The following is a 23,752-nucleotide window of genomic DNA, read 5'->3' as shown; positions in this document are numbered from 1 at the left end:
TCTTTGTCCCAAGTCCTGCTTCCTCCTTAACTGTAGGATTTTTTTTTGGCATTAGCCATAGCTCAGTGCAGCGGTTTGAGTCTAATTAAATATAGGAGCACATGTCCTCGGGCCTCTTCATCTCCCCTCGACCCCAAATAACCTCAAACTTTTTTGGACGGTGCTTTAATGAGCGCTTCGTGAAGCCAGGAAGACATCGTATTACCACCGGCTTTTACTGGCATTGCGGCTGCATTATTAAAAGGCTCGGTATACGCAACACGCCGACACTTTATGCACGGAACAAGAACCGTCTCGAAGACAGGCGACTTGAGCTATCTTGTCCTGCTTTAACACCTTATAGTCCTTTGATATTCCGAGCCGAGTTTCCCTAACAAAGGGAAACATAATAACGCGAGACAAGCTCACACGCTTAGAGAGAAAATAATTCACTTATTCACTAATCCGCTAATTCTTCACTGACCTTCAGAAGATACTGCCCAGCATGCGGGAAATGTCATTCTTTGAAACATTACACAAAAGAACCATGCTTGGCCGCTGTGAGGCTCGTTTCACACGTGCTCCAGCTGTGTGAAACGTGAACAGGTGGTCTGGAGGTCTCGCATCCATACCAGTTCTTCACAACGTGTCCCCATCTCTTTCCCGCTGACAAAATGTTCCGCAGGAAATTTTTTATCCAAGTCGGGTCATGCTGCTTTCCGGCGCGCGTTTTCCATTCACTGACTTGTGGACATAAGAGCCGCAAGGACACTTTTCAATGGTACGGTGTCCAATTGTGTGCCGATGTCATGGCCAAAGAAGCGTGGCCAAATGAAGCAATTACTAAAATTACCCAGTAGAGGGACGCAAGTCAACTTACAAAATGAGAAAATACAGCTCAATAGAGTTACCCATGGATAATGAAGTGATGGTAATTTAATCAAGGTGATGTTTTGTGGAAATATTACAGGCGACAACTAAACTGTTTGGGATTCTAAATTATACAGTTTATTTTCATGCAACTGTGTCTACACATCACATCTCATACATTATTGCTCATGACTGTCCTTGGACATCAATACAAATTGGACAAATAAATATTTATTACGTTAACGCTCAGATGAATGTGCTCATTTTCCACATCAATCCTGCATGCTTCGGAAATGAATCTGGCTTGGAGGGCACACACGCATCTCTTCAGCGTTAAAGTAACATGGCAGAATCCGCTCACTGGAAGCAACGGTGAGGCAGCCGAAGGATGGAGCTGAGAAGACGAGACGTACCGATTCCGGCAGAACACAAAAAATAGTGCGAGACAGTTTTGAGCTGCACACGGCAGCTGGGGCTGACCGCCTAAATGTGAAGTGTCTAATCCAACAGTGGAAATAAAAGAATGGAGGATTGCGATCATGCTGAAAGTTATCAATTCTGTTTAGGTCCCTTCAGCATATTAAGCAGAAGAGCCCCGTCTTTGTAAGCCAGCTAATCAAATCGGTTATTGAACAAACTAATAAAAGTAGCTAGCACACCAGCTTTCTGCATCTTGACTGGCCGGACACGAGTTATATATATATCAACACTTTAAGACTCCCTTCGGGAACAACAAACCCAGTTTGAAATAAACATGTTAATTAATTCACAAACAAATATAAATATGTAAACAAAGTTAAAATAAACCATGGGCGTATAATCTCTCCAAAGCAAACTTCTAACATAGGCAAAAAAAATGCAAGTCAGCACTCTGCCCAATAAACTAAAAATAAGAAAATAACTTTTTTTTTTAAATCAGGAAATTCCCACTGAGCTGTATAGCACTTTTTCAGAAGCGACCTGGCCAAAAATGATAGCTCAACGAAGTGGCTTATAATCACGTGCAAATTTCTAGCAGTCAAATACTCTGAACGCACGTTTGTAAATGTGGTGGGAAAATCCAAAGGACGACTACGGGGAAAACATGCAAACTCCAAATACACAGGTGTCAGGGTCTGGATCGAACCCACGACCTCCTGCATACCAAGCGAGGTAGTTAACATCTCACCACTGTGGCGCCCCCAAAGAATACCCGACAGCCGACAATATACCACACCTTGCACTGAACCTATGAGTTTCATATCCTAAATAAAGCCCTACAAAAACACTATGTACCTTTTACAACAACATTGGTTCTTTCGGTAAAGTCACGTATTATTTCTCTTCTACGTGACTTTACCGAAAGAACCAAGAATATGAATCCCTGCAGTCAAAAAAAGCTTTAAATCGAAACATAGACCCTGCCTGACATCCTGTACTCTGCACAGCACCATACAACGCATCACCACATACCCTGTACATATCATCGTAGACCATGAACAGCACCCTACACGATGTACTGCACCCTGCACAGTACTCTGCACTCTTCGAAGTGCCATACACCCAAGACCCAGTGCAGTGCTGTACAAAACACCCTCCACACCCTCCAATAATCAGCCATGATCAATCCACTGCTGGTGGAAGGCCTCCCTAAACCGTCGCCACCTCTCACGATCCTGTGATGTAATAATCTATCAAGCACCTGCACATGGGCTGACTTCATAGCTCCATCTGCACAGTGACCATCATCAAATGTATTTGACCTTTGCTTTAACTTTTTGTTAAATAAATGAATCCCGACTCTCAAAAAACAATGTTGATCTACCTGCTGTGCACGAGCCACCTGCCTTGCCTTCTCCACGAGCACGCATTTCTCGTAAAGAGGTCGCTTTTTTTTTTAAACGATGAGAAACACAATCCCGTTAAAACTCGGGTCAGATTGTGCCATTCCCGACAGAAGATTCGTCACAAGCCAAATGAAACAGGGCTTGTGCAACACCGATGGGACACCTGCGTTTGAGATGACTCAGGCAGTCTAGGGCGCAGCCTCTCCCCACCGTGCACACATGTTTGAGAGTTATGGGCTAGGGGGTGGAGGTGACATGGATTTATAAAGACCGGGTCGACGCCCCTCTAATTCACACGCGTCTTTGGGTTCATGCAAGGAACGTTTACAACGTGCACATAATGCAAAAAAGCTCACTCCTCACGACAGTAAGTACAAGCGCAAGCACATCAGTGTTTCTGGATATTATTATCATCAATGTGCACTTTACTTACATATGAACCTGAAGGCGGGATCCCGGGGTCCCGAATAAACGGAAGTCAATGTCGTAATTAAATAATTTACTTTTGGCGACTCCGTCCCACCGCACACATAAACACTGCGACCCACCTGGCAAGGATCATTCTGTTGTCATGTCGTCCAAGCGCAGCAGCGAGGACGAATGCGCAGAAGAGACAAAACTTTGAAACTTTGATTAGCGCATCGTGTAGAGCTCGTCGAGAGGAATAGAGTGCCGTACCGTTCGCCTTCAACAGACATAAAATGCCGTCGCAAGGCAGTTTATGCGAGAGCCGGGGGCTTATGGGATCCCTGGGTCCCGCCATTAGGTTAGTATGCTTTCGGCAGTTCTGGAGGGTTAACCAGGATAACCACTGCACCCTCAATGCTCACAGGGTGACGTCACAATTTATTCCAGCACACGGCGCTGTACATCACGCAGGCACACAACATCATTATCACACGTACATTGTGAAGACATCTCGCAGTACCATTAACCTCCCAAAGTGCCAAGCGGGTTTGGGTATTCAAGTTTCAAGTTTCATTTATTAGGTATAGCCCTGTGAGCCATGCGGCTCTTGAGTCGGGTGCAACCGCAACAAACAGGCCTCGTCAGGCCACCGAGTACCCGGGACATGTGGTGAGGACTGGCAGGTGAGAGAGCCTGGTGCCACTACACCCATGACCCTAAACACGTCCTCGTACGAGAATAAATGGAAATAATTGTAGGATCTGCTTTCATCAAATGGCGACACTTATTTCTCCAACGCTGCCGTGATGGGCCTACACAGAGACCGTGAAATCAAGGCTGCACGTCGGGGGGTGTGTATGGACACACGGGCACGTGCACACGCGCGGATGAATGCGCACAAGCGCGTGCACGCCTCTCCCTGGGCCAGAAACCACCCGGGGAATGGACTCCCGCTCCAAATACAACGAACATTTTGGTCAAAGGTAGCGAGGCCGCCCAGCAAGGCCTGCTGCTGATTAATCCGTTACAAGCAGAACGCTGGCGCCTTCCCAAATTAGCAGCGAGCACCGGGAGGCTCGTGCAATGGTTCCCTCCCACCCAGCCGACATTATGGTTCTCATCTCACTAACACACCCGCTCATTATACTCACACATATATATACACACTTGACAAAGGCCATTTGTCCAAGCGTTGAGATCTACTTCTCAGATTAACAACATTTATTTATTTACAACATTTAGTTATTTTCAACATTTATTTATTTTCAATCACATGTATATGTTCTTTCTGGTAACATACACACACAAAGACAAAGATCCCCTCGTATAGCCTTTAACAGACTGACGGGGCAAGTGCTGTTCGCGAGCAGCGCCTATGAAGGCCAGCATGCCCCATGCGGAGGTGGGTTGCCAACACCTCGCCCAGCCGCATTTGTGTTGAAGATAACACACCACATCAGGTATTCATTTAAGGCTGAGTCGACCTAGAGGGAGGCCCAGGACAGATGTTGGTCGTAAGCAGGATCCAAACTCTGGTCACTGGGCTCATAGCACAATGCGCCAACCGCTGCACTTCCGTTCCCCAAAACATAAGACACACGCACGCACACGTGCACGCACGTACACGATCGGCGATCGTGATGCACATGTTGTACTTTGAAGGCGCACATGTGCACGTGACTAGGATACCTTGCGAGCGACCCCGATGGCGATGTAGCACTTCTCGCCAGGGTCGATAATCTCCACCTCGAAGTAGTGTCCGGTGGTGTTGAGGGGATGCCTCGCCTGAGCCAGCCCCACATCCATGATGCTCCGGCCTCGCCCCACATACTCCAGCAGCTGCGCACGGGCACAAAGGGGAAGGGGTTTCCCATTCACCCTTCTGGACTGTCAAAGCGTCGAGATCTTGTTGCTTTTTGTGCTTGGTTTGTTCGCCTTCCCCCCGCACCTCCAATTAGCATTGTTGGCCAAGTACGGTGCGAAATAAGTTCAACATACATAAGACTGTCATTCTATGTGGTGTTAACGAGCACCTATTAAATCTGTCGTGGATTACAAGCGGAAGAGCTGGCTATCGCCATGCTCAGGTGTCTTTGTCCCGTTGCCCTTGTTACATGAGGCATCTGATATTGTGTGAGCATCAGCATTCGTGAACATTTTCTGGTAAATGCTTCCGGTCTTTTACACCAATAATCATCTATATTTTGCAAAATAATGTTTGGTAGCCATATTGGATTATATGGATTATATTTTGCTAAGCGTGGAGCACATTTTCTGATATGTTAGCATGTCTATCTTCCTTTGTAGGAGACAGATTAATTGTGAATTAATCGGCAGTCATTTGGAATTTGAAAGCCACTTGGAATATTTATATATTATGCCTATACCAAGTATGTCATGTTATAATCATTGGAACTTTGTTGGAAAAAATTGTATTTTAGAATAATGCTTGATGTAAAAAATATATAACAAAACCCATGGCAACGAATACTATGATAAAACGGTTGATAAATATATAAAATACGAAACAGTTAATGACCTTCAACTGATACATTGTCATTCACACATTTCGAGGAGGCCCATCTGTAAATACAGGCATCCATAATCTGAAGGCAAGACTTAGAAAGTAGAAATTATCAGTACTGGATATTCATAACATTTCTCATTTGGCCGACAATTAGATTTGTGGGTCTGTCTCCGAAGCTAATAGATTGATATTAACATCACATTTGACATCAGTTATTTGGTGAAACTGCGATGGCAGTGGTGCACAAGTGAAAGAAAAAAAACTCACATTCATCATTAACACTGCCTTGAAAAAGGAAAAACAGGCAACAGGCAATGTATCAGGCATTGGGCCTTCTTCAGAGCATAGGATAGAGAAAATGGTCGACTGAAGGGAAAATCCACGAAAGCCGCACATAAACCCAGGCGACCGCCAAAAAAATGCCAAACACCTTTGTGCACATTTTACATCATAATTAATATAACAATCTATTTTGTAGAAAATCTACCTTACATTTCTCACAACCCTGTAAATCTTACATGAGGGCACACACGAACAGAGACGCTGTCACATTAGTGCCAAGTTAGTGAAGCCACCCATTATTTTCTAGTCACAGCACTCACAGGCTCTTAGTTTGACAACTCTGGTGATTGTGAAAACACTGACAAGCAACTACTTCTGCCACACAGCAGCTACCAAACAACAAGGGTGCATAATTATAATCATCTTACTATATAGTTTGTAATGAAGTTCAGCATATTATATAACTGATAAACTCTTCTTTAATTGAACATCAATAAACATCGTATCTAAGTACATTTGCACAATGCTGTTAAATCACTTTTGTACCACTTTGTATGTTTACATAACCCAGTATTCGTGCGAGCGTGTCTACTCTATGAATACGGTATGCTGATTTTCATACTTGTGGGAAAAGCATTGTGTCTGATTGTCTAAAGGGTCACACTTCGTCTAAGGACGTCATGGAATAATTCGTTTGGCCAGTGCACAGCTGCACCACACTGATGATACGCAAATGGACAAAACAAATCTGTGACTGATGTTGTGCGGACACGTGCACTTGTGCTTTGGAACGTAAGAAACGTATTTGTGCACTGGCATGTGCTTTTGGCCGTATTTTTATTTGCACGTGCATCACGTGCATCATCTTGTTGCCACACACGCACACTCGTGACATTGTTGTGTAGGGGTAGGTGCATTCATGTCGATGTGCATCATGTGTGTGCACCTGCACCTACATGTCTACGACGGGGTGTTGCGACTAAATCAGCCCGGTGTAGAAGACGTGGTCCACTGCGCTACGATCATGGTGATGTGGGCCCAATTCCTAATTATGTCCACCCGTGGCCATGTAATATGAATATGGCCTGAGCCTACCCCAGGTAGATTTAACCTAAAATTTGAACCCAACTCAGAGTGTGGTCACCACCAGCATAGAACTTGCTTTTTGTTGTGTGTTAGTTTGTTGTCCTTCCATCGCACTTCCAATTTGCACGGTTGGCGACATCCGGTGCCAAATAAGTTCAACATACATAGACACAGACCACACCACTCTCGTTTCTAGCTCAACAATACAGCACTTAACCGAACAGTACGTAATTCTGAATGGGGAGATATTTGCTTCTTACGTAAGAGAATGTGTGCAGCGCATGGACTGGCGCACGAATGCTCTTGCATACGTGCGTGTAGGTATGTGAATGTGTGTGCGTGTGTCTATGTTTACCCCGGCACCCCCCTTAACCTTCCACCACAATCGTTAGACAAGACCCTGAAACAATAGCCTCAGCAGGGCTGGGGGTGGGGGACTCAGTCGCTCGTCAAGCCCTCAGGGCCTAATGGCTGTAATTGTGGGATGGCCCATTGCACCTGTGGCATCCTGACGGTCACAGGCCCCCGCCAGCCATGGGCCAGCTCCCCCCCCACTGGGGCCCACACTTTCTCTCTCTCTCTCCCTGCTGCGTAGGCAAATGCGCCGACGTCACACTGTTATGCCAACAAAATTATTAAACAGGCGATAACAATGCTGAAATAATAACTTGAAAAAAAAACTAAGAAAAAACGGATGACACCGTTTTCTGTCCGAAGCCTGAATCATGGCCACTTATTTGCTGCGAACTTTTAACAAGGCTCAACTCAAGGGCTTACTTTGAGATCCATCACACCACCACAGCCGTATACATACATAGACCCAAATCCCATGTCATTCCCATCATCGAAGATGAGCATTTATTTCCCAATGGCACTAACTTGTGCCAAAATCAACCTAAACTAAACCAGAGAACCCGCTAACACCTCTGGATAGAATATAAGACTTTGGGGGCTTGCACAGTGCACCAAATAAGGGTCCCATGGCCACACCATACATGTTTATAACAGATTGAACATGTACCTGACTGTGTGTACACGTCTGTGCACATAATTATGAAAGTGACAAATACAAGTGCTGTTAAACGATGACCGGTAACCATTTTCAAAATTGATGACTGATTCTGAAAGTCAGGAATCAGTAATAAATGAGTGGTATTTTAGTAACGCATGCACTCATTGGCACACGTGTATGTACAGATACACGGGGTGTGAGATACCCTTATCCAGCAGTGGCTTGATAACAGTGCTGCACATGTACGTATGCAGATATTGAGCCCAAACTAGAGGATGTGTGGAAATTCCAATGTAGGCTCAGAAGCATCAGGACATTTGACTCTTTCATAGACAAGTTAACCATCACATGCTGGCTAACCTAGAGCCACAAAGGCCCATGCAGCTGCAGGTCCTGCTGACAATGGGAGTTGGGGGATGACCGATTTTTTTACCCACTTGCCCTTGCAGCAGGGCCAGATGCACACGCATGTGCTCGCATCTCGCTGGCATGCGCGACGTGACAGCAGGAAAACACGACGTTCTCATTATGGACATTCTTCGGGCCACTGACTGCTTGGCTGTGGCCTACCTTGCATTTGTCTAACCCCCCCCCCCCCCCCCGGTGTCATTTTCCTCCCCCGGCCGTTTCATTAGAAACGAGAGCGCCTGCACAAACGGAAATTCAATCCCGCATCTTAATCTCGGTGCGTGCAGGTCTACACGGGTCCCAGGTTTCCCTTCGTCCGTCGCCTCCTCTCCCGCTGGCCCCTCTCCTCTCCGCGGGTCCCGGACCCTAACCCCGCAATGCCCCCCCCCCCTTCACTCGAGGAACCTTACTGGGGTGCATCATCCATCAGCAGCGATAAAGATCGCCCGACGCGCGCTTTGTAAGGGCATGCCAACTGTGTGATAGTGCGGCAACCAATTGAACCGCACAAATTCGAGATCAGTACAAGTCACTGAAACCGAAAATTGTTAGTCTTGTAAACAAGCCGCATGCCTTAAATTGTTCTTCGTACGTTGGTAAGTTGAACTTCTTTCACACTGTACGTAGCCAACCATGCTAATCGGAGGTGCGATTGGTGAAGTAATGTTAAACTGTGCATTTGTACAGCTTAGTATAGTCATATGTTACGTGCAATATATTCTATTTCAATTGGTTATTAAGAGCTATAGTTATTTACATACATTTGTTGTATTGCGTATGCTTATGCAAATATATTCATTATGTTGAGAAGCAACACTTAGCAATGATATTGAAAACTCACCTAAACACTTCCCACACCCCAACCTCACGCTTTCCCCATGGACTTTTACAAATGCAAACAAACATTACTATTCACACTTTCTCTCACACACAGACCTAAACACAAATGCATTAAGATGCAGTGACTACACACAAGACAAAGATCCTCCATATAGCCTTACGAGACTGTCGGGGCAAGTGCTGTTTGCGAGCTCCTATGAAAGCTGGCACGACACACAAAGGAGTGGGGGGCCAGCACCACTCCCGGCTGCCTTTGTCTCCCCAGTGGCGATATTTACACACCGCACCAGTTACTCAACTGAGGCTGAGTCGACCCAGGGAAGGCCCAGGAGCAATTCAGATAACCGTCACTGGTATTGGCCGTGAGTCAGAATCGAGCTCTGGTCGCCAGGTTGGTAGCGCAGTGCTAACTGTTGCACCACCACTCCCCCCCACACACGCTACGCACACACACCTCGGATTAGAACGGTGCAATGGAAGTTCAACATACAAACATACACAAGCGAACAGACATACCAACGCACACTAAACACACAAGCTAACACACGCATTAACAGACCCAGTCATAAGCATAATCACAGACATACAAGCTCACAGGCATACATACAGAGACAAAGATCCCCTATATCCACTCTTGGTGCAGGTTTCTGTTAGCAAGCACTTATTAATGAATGTACGGAGCATGAGGGGGTGGTGTGGCCAGCACCACACATGGCCACCTTTGACTTGCCAGCTCTGATGGTTACATATTGCTTCAGGTACTCATTTAAGGCTTAGGTGACCTAGGGGAGGGCTCAGAAACGGTTCAGATAATCGCCACAGATCGAACTCTGGTCGCTCTACCCACGTATACAGAAACGTACAATGTCACTCGCTTACAAGAAAATGTTTGCGGTACGTACACACACACACGCTGTAATAACAATCACTAAACCCTCACACGCAGACAGCTCTGGGGTTTTCTACACACCTCAAGCAGTCGACCACTGTCGACCCTCAATCGCATGCATTCACGGGAGAAATACACAACACACTTCCAGGTAATACAATACTCGCACGCGAAACAAAGCACTCGCGACAAAACACAACATATCGGACGTGCTCGTGCCAATGTGACCGAAACAACGCTTGGTCAATTTTTAGAGGCTTTAATGCTCACAAGATGCGCTGAGAAACAACAATCACAAAACATCTTGGCGTGTACCAGTGGCCACACCGTACCCTCGAGGCCATTTACAGATCTACAGATGGTGCTCGCTTTTTTGGCCACGACGATGGCCAAAAAGGCTCCAAATCTGACACGAGGCTACACTTGTTTGTGTGGCACGAGGCTCGCAAGTCCCCGGCGATTACCGGGTCATGTTATGTAGCCACCATGTTTAGATCGACACAAGTGTCCGATTTCCTCCTATAAGGTGCAGCGTTACATAACCTCTTGCACACCCCCACAAACCCAGTGTGGCAATGGTCCATGTATTTCAATTTGACAGATCATAAAACACGAAGGAAATGGCTTATATAAAGCGCATTTTAACTTCTATTATTATTGTAATATTATTTTTCCTTTAAAACACATCAATCTAGATGGCGGCTGTGCATTCCAGAAGAATGAAGGGAAAACATTTTCCTTCAAAGAGAAGTAGCGGCTGCAGCTTATGGCGGCACGTTGGCACAGCAGTGTCGTAACAACCAGCGGCTAACATGCCCCAGTCTTCTTTGAAATAAAGCCGACACTGTCTGAAGGCAGCAACTGTCCTTGCGTTTTAACCCTCTCGGCACTTAAAAATCGCCACTGTCTGGGTCGTGAGAACTTGTAATCTCCTAAAACGACCGTGCTTCTGCTTCAACATCTATATTTCAAAACTTGCCAAAATCTCGAGCTTTTCTAGGAATAACCCTCGAGTGCGGTTCCCTGTAGTGTAAAGGTGTTCGACCGGTTTGCCAAGCGTGGCCCTGTCCAAGTTTGCGGTAACTGACATTCGTGCCTTGTTTCTTTTCGTGTGCCCAACTCACAGAGAACAGCGCGTTCTTTGGCAGATGTCATTGCTATTGTTTTCCCCTCGAGCCATGGAATAGACTGATGAATGATGCCACCCAAAGTTCCCCCACATAGTGCAATTGCTAAAAACAAAAACACTGTGCCTTTAAAGTCCCAAAACGTTCAACAAAGAGACTATGAACCTCGACGAAAAACCCTCGCTCTGCTTAATCATGCCCCGAAATGGTTCTCAACTTGGCCGTTTTACCAATTCCCCTATGCAGACCAGATTATTTTTTCATTTGTCAATCATCAACACGCAAGACTAGCTTTTGTTTCGATCGAACACCGCCGAGGTTGTGGCAAAGTGTCGCACATGGAGGAGCTTGGCCCACAAGTGGCTCGTGCAGGACCCAGAACAGACTGCAAATGTGACTTACGCAGCACACCTGGCAGCACCAGCATCACCGTCACGAACATTTTGACCGCTTCATGCAACCCATACAACAGCTGGGCCCCAGGGCAAGTCTCATGGCAGTAGCAGCTACTTTAGATCCGGTTTGAACCTCGCAAAGGCTCTCTTGGGCACTTTATTTCCACTCTTTGTTTCTCCCCTACTTCCTGCTTTAACATTTTACCCCGTAATCGACATCATTTATCCCTTCAGTTTTTTTGTTACTTTTTTACATCATGGGAGAAAACTTGGGAAACGTAACTACTGGTAACGCGAATCTGGAAACAGTCCAAGTAAATGACTTTGAATTTCATTAGTTCTGTAAAATCCATGAGGTCATTGTCCCGCAATGAAAAGTCTTCAGGATGTACATGCAGCCATGCCAAAAAAAGTTGCAAAGTTTGTCACCAGGACTAACTCGAGGTGAACGATCCCATTCCTTTTCTTTATCCTTGTACACATTTTTGACAATTTTACAACTTATTATTTTTATCGAACAAAAAGCGTATTTCCAGTATGAGAATCTCCGAGCAACAGCGAACATCCCATTGTTCCGGGGGAACCAGAATCAATACTGCACAGGACATCTCCCAGTGTCTAAGTGACTATGATCTCACCTGTCATCAGCCACAGTAAATGATGCTGCTGGATGCATCGGCCATCACCCCAGCTAGCGGTGTGTCCTGTACAAGCCCACTGAATTTTCTTGATTAGTTTGGATGATATCATAAATTTACATGTGTTCTCCAACCCTGTCTCTCAATGTAATTCCAAGCATGCATCTGCATGCTTCTGTGCGTACTTTTAAATTTTTGTTCCGTATTTTTTGTGAATGACCACATTTCTGAACCACGTGTCATAGCAGGAACTATTGCACTGATTACAAACTGTCTTATTTAAGCACATTGGTATGTTATTTTGTTACTTTACCAATAAGCATAATAAGGGTTTTCCAAGTCTTACTGCCAATGTGGAATTTATAATAAGCAATCCCCAAGAGACTTTTGTCACAGTTGGGGTGAGTTAAAAATCTAGTAGTTTTTGTAATTTATATATGTACTACCGAAATAGCAGCAACACATTTCCTATAACATGCATGAGTCACATGGTTATGGAAACGATGATGCACTGTAAGCCTGGTAGTAATTGAAAATACGTTATGTTTTTTAAAAGAATTTAATTAAGGGAAAATTCCTATGGGACTTTGCCACAGAACCAAGGTTGTGTGCAGGTGATGGTAAGGTGTGGCGTAGGTATGTACTCAATTGTCGTAACATTAATGCAGTGTTTCTCAAACTTGTTTGGCCCGCGGACCTCTCAGTCGATGCAAACATTTCCAGAAGACCACTCAGCCCCCACCCCTGGTGACAAAGCGCATTCACTTATCTCTCTCAATACCAGTAGTACAAAATCTTTCATATTACCGAAACATTTTTTTTTACGCAGTTATAAGGTTTTTCCTAGGGTTAGGGTAGTTCAATCAGGGTAGTTTACCTAATCCTGCATAATGCATGGGCATAATATGACTTTGAACCCCCCCCGCCCACCTCCTACGCATTTGCCATGAATATGCTAAATTCCTCTTCATATGCACATTCCTTTGTTAAGGCGCTCTTCTTCCACCTCCAACGCATCTTATTTATAAGCTTCTAGCTTGGCAGTGTATCATTCTTCACCTGAAGACGGCTGCTTGCGTTGTAGCCGAAACGTCGTGAGAATTATTTTATTTTATTATGTTTTATTTTTATTATTTTATTACTTCCGTTCTACGTGACTTTACCGAAAGAACCAAGAAGATAGTTTACCTAACTTCATTAAAAAAAAATATTCATTACTGCCCGAGGCAAAAGGTATAATAAACATTGTCTTTATTGTCCGGATAAGTCTGCATTTGCATCAGTAGCCCCATTGACCACCTGGAGGACAGTCGTGGACCACCCGGTGGTCCGGGGAGCACACTCTGAGAACCACTGCATTAGGTCAACGGTATGCTGGGTCGACTACGTCTAGATCGCAGCCTGATTTCATGTGCTGAAGGGAGGACACTCTTGCTCTTCATTAACACAATCACTGGCAAGCCGATGTGTATTTTTCCTCCTCTCGCAGCGTGAGCCATGGCACGTCGAAAAAAATATACCCGAGTAAACAAATAAATAAGCAAACGGGAGAGGAGAGTTTCTCACCGAGGAGTCCAGCAGGAAAAGGAAGAGGCTGTGTTTGCAATTATTTATTTATTCCCAGTTTCTGACAATTTATCCAGCGATTGTTTAAACACCTTTCAGCGAGAATGTCAGCAGGCTGCCTGGGCCCCCTGCCTTGGGAACCGGTCGGAGGAAATGATACCGTTCCCAGAGAACGTGGGACGAGATTCAATGCGAGACCTCATCTGTGTGCGCACACGCGCACCCGGTAAAGTTCAAACACACGAGCGTACTGCGTATGTGCGTACGCGCGAACACACACGCACGCATACACACTCATGTACTCGTACAACTGCAAAGCTCACACGTACGCGTCACGTACATTGCGTGCGCAAACTCTGAACACGTGTGTGGGTAACACACACACACGTGAACACGCCAGCAAAGACGCATGTGCAATCATACGCTTGGGAAAGAGAATGCAGTGTGCGCCAAAAGACACAGTCAAATGAGGAACGTGCTCACACACCAAAGCATACACGCGGAAGGAGTGCCGGTGGGTCCACAATGTTATCGGCAGATGAGGGGAGTGGATCACTTGGGCTTGGATTGGATTCCCTGCCAAAATGTGTCCCCTCCACCCGTGCTCCGGACGGGCGGTGCACGATGTCATCGTTCCGTCGGTCAAACCTTTCGTTCGTCACGAGGTCAAGCCACACCGCATGGTACCGTACAGCACACCCAACAGCAACAAAAACCTTTATGCGGTCATGCAGCGGTAGACGCTTAGCCGCCACAGACTTGCGTCAATGGGTTAAGCGTTGGACATTTGTGGGGACAAATGACTGCCCAACACGTAAGCACGTCCAAAATTAACTTTTTTGCTTCCAGTACCACAGCACCCCGTGACGACCATGCTGCAATAGTATTGGTTTTAATCATCCATCATCATCATCATAAACGCGTAGGCAACAAAGGCCCGTAGCACCATCCAGAGTGTCCACGTTTTACCGCACTCTAGAAGGAGGCTTCTTGCAAGGTTAGGCCGGGATCACGACAGATCTGACGAAACCACGAGCCCCTTGGATGGCCAACTGAACGGCGCCATGATCGAGTCGGACCTGATCCACTCTTTTTCTAGATGGACAGTCGGAGGCCACCGCATGTTGCAGTGTCGTCCTCCATTCTTGCAACGTTACCAAATCTAATTGTTCACCTTGGCGGAATACAATTGTTGGGAAATTATAATCTGATTATACTTTTGCTGCTCTTTCCATGTTGTGCCACTCGATGACCTCCAGTCATATACGCAAATGACTAATGAAGGATGCCACCCAGGTTGAGATCCAGCCACTCATGCGCATGGCCAGGAATCAAACCTAGGCCGTTGAGATAATAGTGCATTGCAACCAACCACTACATGTTGCTATCCACCGGATGATTCAAACACTCAAGATACTTGTACTGCCAACCTATGAATACACACCAGTCAAATGTCCATTTATCACAGCTATACGATTATTGCTCAAACATCCAGTTCATTTGTGCTTGACCTTTAGCCCAATAGTCACTTGGGCAGGTCATGGACAGATTAAGAGCACCAGGCTCCAAGCCAGGGGTGTGTGAATGAAGACCCAATGGCGACCACAATCAGCAACGAAAGCGACTTGCAGGCCAGCCAGAATGGAAGTGCGGCAGCTGGAGATGGGAACTAGGTAACCCGGCAGGCAGCCGACGCCGGCAATCCCAGGGTCCTCCTTTCCTGACAAACAGGCTCTCGGCACGCACCCACCCGCCACTCGTGTGCACACGAGACACCAAGGATGCCTCGCACCACTACGCATGCAAGCATTCTCAAGATTCGTGGCACAGCAGTTATTTACGTTGCAAAAAAATATCTATCACAATTATATGACGATGTTACCTTTCGGCGAATTGAATGAACGTGGCAGAACGTATGAGAGATACGATACAAAGAGGAGAGTCCACGTGGAACAAAGAAAATGGATGATTGAATACAATTCGTGACAGTTCAACAATTTGTGTGAGGTGGTGATTTGTTGCATGCTCAGCATTCGCACGGCAATGCACGCATACCTCTGCATACACTCATTTTTTTAACCTATACCTCCACTCCACCCACACGAAGACAAAAGATGCCCTATAATATTTCAGGTTGTTGGTGTTGGGCTATTACAAAATGTCTGTAAAGGCGAGCACAAACATTGGTTAAGAGGCGTGTATCATGGACGGCCAGCTACTTTTTCCTCTGTTTACGGATGTTGATGGCAAAACAAGGGCTCATTTTAGCTTAAGTTAACCAAGGGGAGACTCAGACGAGGTCGAAATACAATTTTACCACTGATATGCATAGCCAAGAATTTAACTCAGGTGGCCATAGCACAGTATGCTAAATACGATGCCACCACTTACAAAAACACACATAAACAATGTCATACTCCTCACGAGACAAACAAAAACCCCATACCACCTCGCTACACATGCACGCACTTAAGCCCCACAAAAAACACACATCGCCACACCCCTTTACTCAAAACAACAACAGCATCAGCAGGCGAAACACGAAGGGATCATATCACCAGACACCTGAAGTTGCTAAAAAAAAACCCCCAAGGGTATCTGTTAGTGCTGAGTCAGACGTTCGAGTTGGTGGCATGGCAGCCTGGGACAAGAGAGCTCAGAGAGAGTTAGTGCTCGTTAAACATACACTGGATAGAAACTGTATTGGTAGCAAGCTCCGTTATTCCTTCTCCCTGCTAAAGCCTGGAGCAAGTGACTGCAACCTCATAAAACAAGGCTGCCTTCAGGGTCATCAATCAATTTAGTCTGCTTTGTCCATGGAACCTTATTAAATGTGGCGAGATGTTAACTCCCTCACCGGGTATGGAGGAGGTTGTGGATGCGATCCCAACCGTGATGTCTGTATACTTGGAGTTTGCATGTTCTTCCCGTGGTCACGTGGATTTATCTGCAGGAAATCCGGTTTTTCCCTCCACATTTAGAATCAACATCCGTATGATCAGCCACTTCGTTGGGCTATCATTTGTGGCAGTGTCGCTGCTGAAAAAGAGCTATATAGCTCAGTGGGCCTTATCTGGTAAAATAAAAATTGTTTAGTTTATGAGAATAGGTTTTCCCCTTTTTTCTGGCAACAAAACAGGTGTTAAGGTGTTAAAACACCAAACTGAAACCTTTTTACAAGGAATCATGTGCACAATACTTGTGGTCAGAATGCAAACAAAAACATACTCTGATAATATATGCATTGTCTTTGAAACTGATTGGTCCACACCAGAGACAGCTTTCTTTGGAACCTCGTATCAAATGGTGTTAGACCAGAGGACGCCTTTTGACAATGCGCATATTATCAGAGTATGTTTTTGGTTTGCATTCTGACCACAAGTATTGTGGTGAATGCAGACATGATTCCTTGTAAAAGGTTTCAGTTTGGTGTTTTAACATCTTAACACCTGTTTTGTTGCCAGAAAAAATGGGAAAACCTATTCTTATATTTTGGTACTGGCAAAGGAGGTCCCATGATGTATTCTAGATTTGAAGCTTTCGTGACTGCAATAATTCATACTCTTAGGTTTTTTCCGGTAAAGTCACGTAGGTAAAAAAAAATTACATAGAAAATATAATAGAAATAAAATATTTCTATTATTATTATTTTTTATTTTTTTCCTACGTGACTTTACCGAAAAAACCTAAGAGTATGTCCCATGATGTAGTTTTGTTTACTTAGATTTTTATTCAAGATACCATTCCAATATGCACAGTATGGAAAATTTCACGCTTGCGAGCCTTCCTTGCGATGCGCACAAAAACGTAATTACAATCGGCACCAGACATGGACTCTCGTGTGCGATGGCTAGAGAGGGCGATATTGTGACTTTTAATATCTTGCATTCCTATCAAGTAATTCAACAATTAATTCTGTTTAATGTGATATTTTCAAAACCCAAAAGGCTGGTGACAGCAGGCTCACATCACTATGCAGTGCTGCCACTTAATAGTAGTCATGAGGAGGGTCTGACTTGAAATGTATGATTTATTCCGAATTATTATAAGGGCACACCTTTCAATACTTCACCTGGAAAATCGCTTGAAATTGAATATCTCTTTCTTCAAGGGTGTGAAGGGAGTTTATTGACTCGTAATTGGTAAACACCTAATGACGGCCATGCAAACAACTTCATGAACCTGGGCAGCAAAGCGAGGAAACTGGAGAAAGCAAATATTTGTTTAGCAAATGACACTTTGCCTCTGGTTTAGTTTTACTATTCATTCCAGCCTATTGTATCCTTCTCCTCCCCGATGAATGTGCTTGATGCCATGTCATCGTCATGACTTCGAGTGCCCATATTTATCTCCCTATAATACCTCCCTCACCTGGAATGCCATTCACATTCCCTCTCCTGTACAGCATCCCAATATATTTATACCTACGATAAAATAACCCTGAATGTGCCTGATAACCATCGGATCTCAGAAGTTATGGAGGATTAAAAAAACCCGGTAAGGCAAGTGTTCGTGACTGCAAGGATCCATACTTTGTTCTTTTCAGTAATGTCACGTAGGGGAAAACAAAATAAAATATAATAAAAATAAAACAACTAAATTAAATCGCGACGTTTCGGAAGCAACACAAGCATCCGTCAGCAGGTGTGACTGCTCCAGCAAAATTACTGTAGCGTATGAAGAGAGCTATTTAGAGACACATGTTTATATATATATATAAATGTTTATATATATAAACATGTGTATATACACGTGTTTATATGTATAAACACGTGTATATAAACACGTGTCTCTAAATAGCTCTCTTCATACGCTACAGTAATTTTGCTGGAGCAGTCACACCTGATGACGGATGCTTGTGTTGCTTCCGAAACGTCGTGATTTAATTTAGTTGTTTTATTTTAATTTTATTTTGTTTTCACCTACGTGACTTTACTGAAAAAAACAAAGAGTATGAGGCAAGTGTTGTACGCAGAAGACTACAAGCACTGCAAGGTACCAGGAGGTGGCAGTACAGCAATGGATGCAGTCCATAAATGGTTTGGTCCGCTCACTGATTTGAGTTGTGAATTGAACCTCTGGTTGTGCAGAGTATTGAGCCTCATCTTCCTCGTGTGCGTGGGATTTCTCCAGGTTCTCCAGTTTCCTCCCACATACCAAACATTCATTTAAGGAATTGGCCAAACATCCGAATTGCCAAAAACATCACAATGAAAGTAATTCTTAACCTTAGTGAGGCTTTCCTGAATTTTGCAACGATACAAATTCAACTGTTGTGAGCCAAGGGAAAGTATGAAACAGACTGAGAAATGAAGAAAAAGAAATAAGACGGCGAGCGGGAGAGTGTGGGAAGTGCAGAAAAAGCCATTATTGCAGAAGGTGGGGGGGGGGGGGGGGGGCGTGATGTGAGGCGGGGCAAGGCGATGCTGTGCCAGTTGTATCCTGCAGAGGCCAAAGAAAGCACGGCATGGGCTCAGCACTTCGTGCGTACGTTTGCGCTCGCACAGACACACACACGGCAACATTTGCACGCATAGACGCCGGCACACAAAGAAGCGTGCACATACGCATCTCTTACCCCCAAGAGGCCAATAATCGCCTCTGCACTGAGCACTCTCTTAAGCTCGACTGTTGGGGACAGAGTTGTCAATGAGTGCTTATATTGGCCAGCAGTACACATGCCCAAAGGCACCTCCAAATGATCACTATTCCAAAACCCGCATCAGGTACACAATGCAGGCTGAGATAACCACGAAGAAAAATATTTGTTTTGCACAATGACTAATCGTCTCTGGCATGCACAATAAGTTATAAAACTTGCTCCAGTGGATTTGTGGTGCACTCGATGCCATGCAACTATACCGCATACAAGACAAGAAAAACGAAATAGTTGAAAAGAAACAATAAGGCAGCCACTCACACAAGGGTACAGATACACACACACATACAAGCACATGCTACACCAGCGTACTCAAGAAGTACCACTTGCAAATATGGCACGACATAAAAAAAGCCCTGTGCTTTTCCAGCATTAAGGACTGCTAAGGGAGAGTGGCACATTTCTGAGCATGTCCTGGGGATAGTAGTCTGTTCCTTCAGCTCATTATTTATTTATTGAATCACTCCAAAGTATTCTGACATCTAGCTGATGACAGCACGAGAAGATATGACCAGACAAGTATCGTTATTAGGTTCATGTATCGGACAACGTTGGCAGACTTAAACCACTTTCTACAAGCCTAGATGTGGATAAATTAACATTAAAATATCTTGCGGATGCCTGCTGATGGTTGCCTCATACATCACATAAAGTTGAAACCATAATCGCGCCTCGGGCTAGACATAAACACAGCATCAACACTCGTCAACTGCAGCATCAATATTCATTAAATACATCATCGTGACAGGACCAACACCTAAAGTGCCGTTCTCAGGAGACCCTCAGTGCTTATTACAATAGATATATTAAAGAGGGGGGGGGGGGAATAGAAAAGTGGTATGCAAGTACAACATTTTCCACTTTCCAAAGAAAAAGTTATATTTTACAAATTGCTTGTGTAGGAGTGACCTCAGTTAATGGCGATGGAAATAATAGAATTTAGCATTTTAAATATAATTATTTTTTTACGAATGTTGGCTGTGGCTCTGATATAAAATGACCTGCTTCGGAGAATAATGACTCAGGATCCTGAGACTCAGCTCTGTATGGCGAGTAAAGCACGCTGGGACACAATCTACAATTTTCAAGTTTCTGAGAGCCGTCCAGGCAACAGACTGTGCAGAAGGGTAAGGTACCTTGCCGACGGCTGCCGTATGAAAACAATATTACAGTCATTTGTGCAATGATCAATCCCAGCAGTTCCTGCACAACTGTGGAAATCAAAACCAGCAACTGCACAAAGTGGCTCGGCGACGAACACAGACTACCAAGCTCCCTGTGTCGTTAGTGTTCTTCTGATAAACTTTCTGCACTGTTGTGGGTGGCCTTCAATAATTGTCATGAGTACCACAGGAAATTCAGACTCTTTAATTTTTTTCAATCACCAGCACGAGCCACCACCCTACATGTATATATGTTGAACTTCTTTCGCACCGTACGTAGCCAACAACTTATTAATCGAAGGTGCACCCTTGTTGTACAAGCCTGCTGCAGTGTCCCGCAGTCGTGGCGCACTTCCACGCCTCGTGACATTCTGCTTTGCCTATGTCTTGCTGCCCCCCAGCAAATGCTGAGTCTTGCTGGATCACCCTGTGCTGTCACCTCCTTGCTGTGCCGCCCAGCTATGGCATGACTGTGTGGCTCCGCTCAAGCCCTGTGCTGTGCGCCCTGCCCGCTGCACATTCCGAGGCATTCCTGAGCCGAGAGGTCTCAGACACAAACACGGCCGCTCAGGTTCTTAAGCAAAAAGTTAAACAAGGATGCACAATGCGGTCCAAAAATAACAAGACCCACTCCAATATTTAGTTTACAGTCTGCAGCCGTGTACAGTCCGTGCCGAGCGGAGTAAAAATACCGGGAAGCTTCTGGCTCCATTAGGTGTTACACATACGTGCACACGTACATACGAACACACACACCCACTATGTCAAGTGTTAATGTGAATCATACAAATGCATTCTTCCCCCCATGTGATTAAACATGCTATTTGTTTAACCTTCATTAACAGGGGGTTTATGTTTGTCCATAAAAAAAAAATACGAGCATACATTTCCTGCAGACGTGTATGCACAACTATGTACACACATGCACACACACATAAGACAAACATATTCCCTACTAGCATCACAAAGCTATTAAAAAACATCCATTGCGGTCAGCGTAACATATCAGGAAATTATGGAGCACATTCGACAAAGTTGTCACTGTCTCTCACCAGTATCAAATGCGGAACACTGCACCAAATATTCATTTAAGGATGATTTGCACAAAGGTCAAGGTCAAGTTCAACAACACCGGTGGCTGGTTGTGTTGTGCACAACCATGAATACGAGCTGGACAGGGGTTCGAAAATAACTCACCGCATATAAGTCAGCGGTGAATTGGCCGCATTCCCGAAATCGGACCACGGAGCTTTCACAATCATTGCTGAATGTTCTGGCTGCCTTCTCTTCATGTCTGTGATTTTTCGCACCTCTGTATCATTCTCTCTCTCTCTGACAGTGAACGAAACCCGTGTGCGTTACATATTCTGTATTGTTATTATTATGAGGCTATCCAAAGATGATGGAATGCTCGTCAATGCACACACCTCCACACCCATACACTGAACACACACACACACCTACAACACGCGCATGAGTATACAAACAAATACGAACACATCCAAATAAGCACATTGACCATTACATCTAGGTATTCATGTTTCAAGAACACACCTATACTATGGCACGTACGTACATGCAAAATCATGTACGCAGTGGTTTTGTGCATATACACAACCACGCCCCCGCCCCCCCCAGTATTGACTGCGTTGCACTCAGCAAGACGGATAACCACAGAGGCATCAGCGGACACTCGAAACGTCACATGCAGCCCTGAACCCCTGCGTCCGCGTGAGTGTGCGTACGCACAAGCACGCACACGAGCACGCACATAGTTCCCTCAGAAGAGAAAGCCTCAACACGCTCAGAAGTGAGTGCTTTCTAAATCATATTAATTTGGCAAATTAATCAAATTAATCACGGCGTGATTTTCACAGGCGCAGGCATTGCAGTGTAACGTTTCACCCGGTAGCCTGGTCACACAGGAGGGAGCAATAAAACATTTCTCAGCCTCCTCCAAAAGCACCAAGTGTTTAGCGGTTCACTCTGGAATGCGCTGCGCCCAAAAATAGTTCCCAACTGTTGTTGTAAAAATGTGAAATATAAACACAGGCCGCTGGCTCCGTACAATGTAAAAGAATAGGTGCAGTGCGGGCCGGTCACTGCGTTATGTAATTAGTCATAGGTGGCTTGCTCAGCACCCCCCAGGAGGACTATGGAGTGAACGAGCGCGAGCCCGCGTGCTTTTTTGCGTGTGTTTGGGAGCAGTGGTCTAGGCGGTTAGCGTGCTGCGCTACGAACCCGGCGACCCGAGTTTCCACTCACGGTTAACACCGGTGATGATTATCGGAATAGGTCCTGGGCCTCCCCTAGGTCGACTCAGCCTCAATTGATTACCTGGTGCGGTCTTTAAAAAATATCGCCACTGGGAAGACATAATGCGGCCAGGCGTGGTGTTGGCCACCCCCTCGTGTGCTGTTTCGGCCTTCATAGGTGATCACCAACAGTTCTTGCCCCAAAAGTATGTTAAAGGCTATACGGGGGATCTTTGTCTTTGTTTGGGGAGCAGTAGTGGAGTAGTTCACACATTATGGAGAATTCCTGGAATTCTAGGTTCAATTGCTGGCCATGCACAAGACCAGCTGTTCGTGTTATCGGAACCTGACCTGAGCTTCTTCTAGGTTGACTCAGCCTAAAATAAATACCTGCTTTTGAAAGTCAACATTACTATTGGGGGGGGGGGGGGTGTGAATGAGCAGAATGAAGGTAACACACCACCTCTTTTACAGCCCATTCTGGTCTTAATAGGTGCTCACTAACAACATTTTCAGAATTATTTCACATAAGGCTGTACACAATTTGTTTGGCTTTTACATGTGTTTATGCACAAGTGTTAGGCGGCATTATATGGTGAACGCTACATTGCAATCCATTTTTCAAAGGTCTGCAAGGGAAAAAAATGTCGTATACTTGGAATCTCACCTGGTAAAATAAAAGATTCTGAATGATAGAATGTCATCATATGAGTGGCCAGCCAGAAACCAAAAGTCAACATTCAGAGAGGCATAACCACGCATCATTGACTGCGTCAGCAAGGGAAAGTCTTCATCAAGAAGCGTATCAAGACTGGATGAAGA

The 23,752-nt window shown here is 45.0% G+C and overlaps 1 protein-coding gene across 3 annotated transcripts in view; it reads right to left on the bottom strand.

The window, feature by feature from the left end:
- The window catches only part of SPRYD3 (SPRY domain containing 3), a 135,421-nt gene that overhangs the window by 57,366 nt on the left and 54,303 nt on the right, over nucleotides 1–23,752 (bottom strand). For all 3 annotated transcript variants that reach the window (XM_061557657.1, XM_061557655.1, XM_061557656.1), the window contains one exon: nucleotides 4,773–4,922. In XM_061557657.1, the coding sequence (XP_061413641.1) occupies nucleotides 4,773–4,922 (150 nt within the window). The remainder of the gene's footprint in view (nucleotides 1–4,772; nucleotides 4,923–23,752) is intronic.

The sequence above is a fragment of the Lethenteron reissneri genome, chromosome 23, assembly GCF_015708825.2.
Source record: "Lethenteron reissneri isolate LAM-NWPU_2019-01 chromosome 23, ASM1570882v1, whole genome shotgun sequence".
Classification (NCBI taxonomy): domain Eukaryota; kingdom Metazoa; phylum Chordata; class Hyperoartia; order Petromyzontiformes; family Petromyzontidae; genus Lethenteron; species Lethenteron reissneri.
Note: the sequence above shows the minus strand (reverse complement) of the source record. Positions and strands in the feature narration are given on the sequence as shown.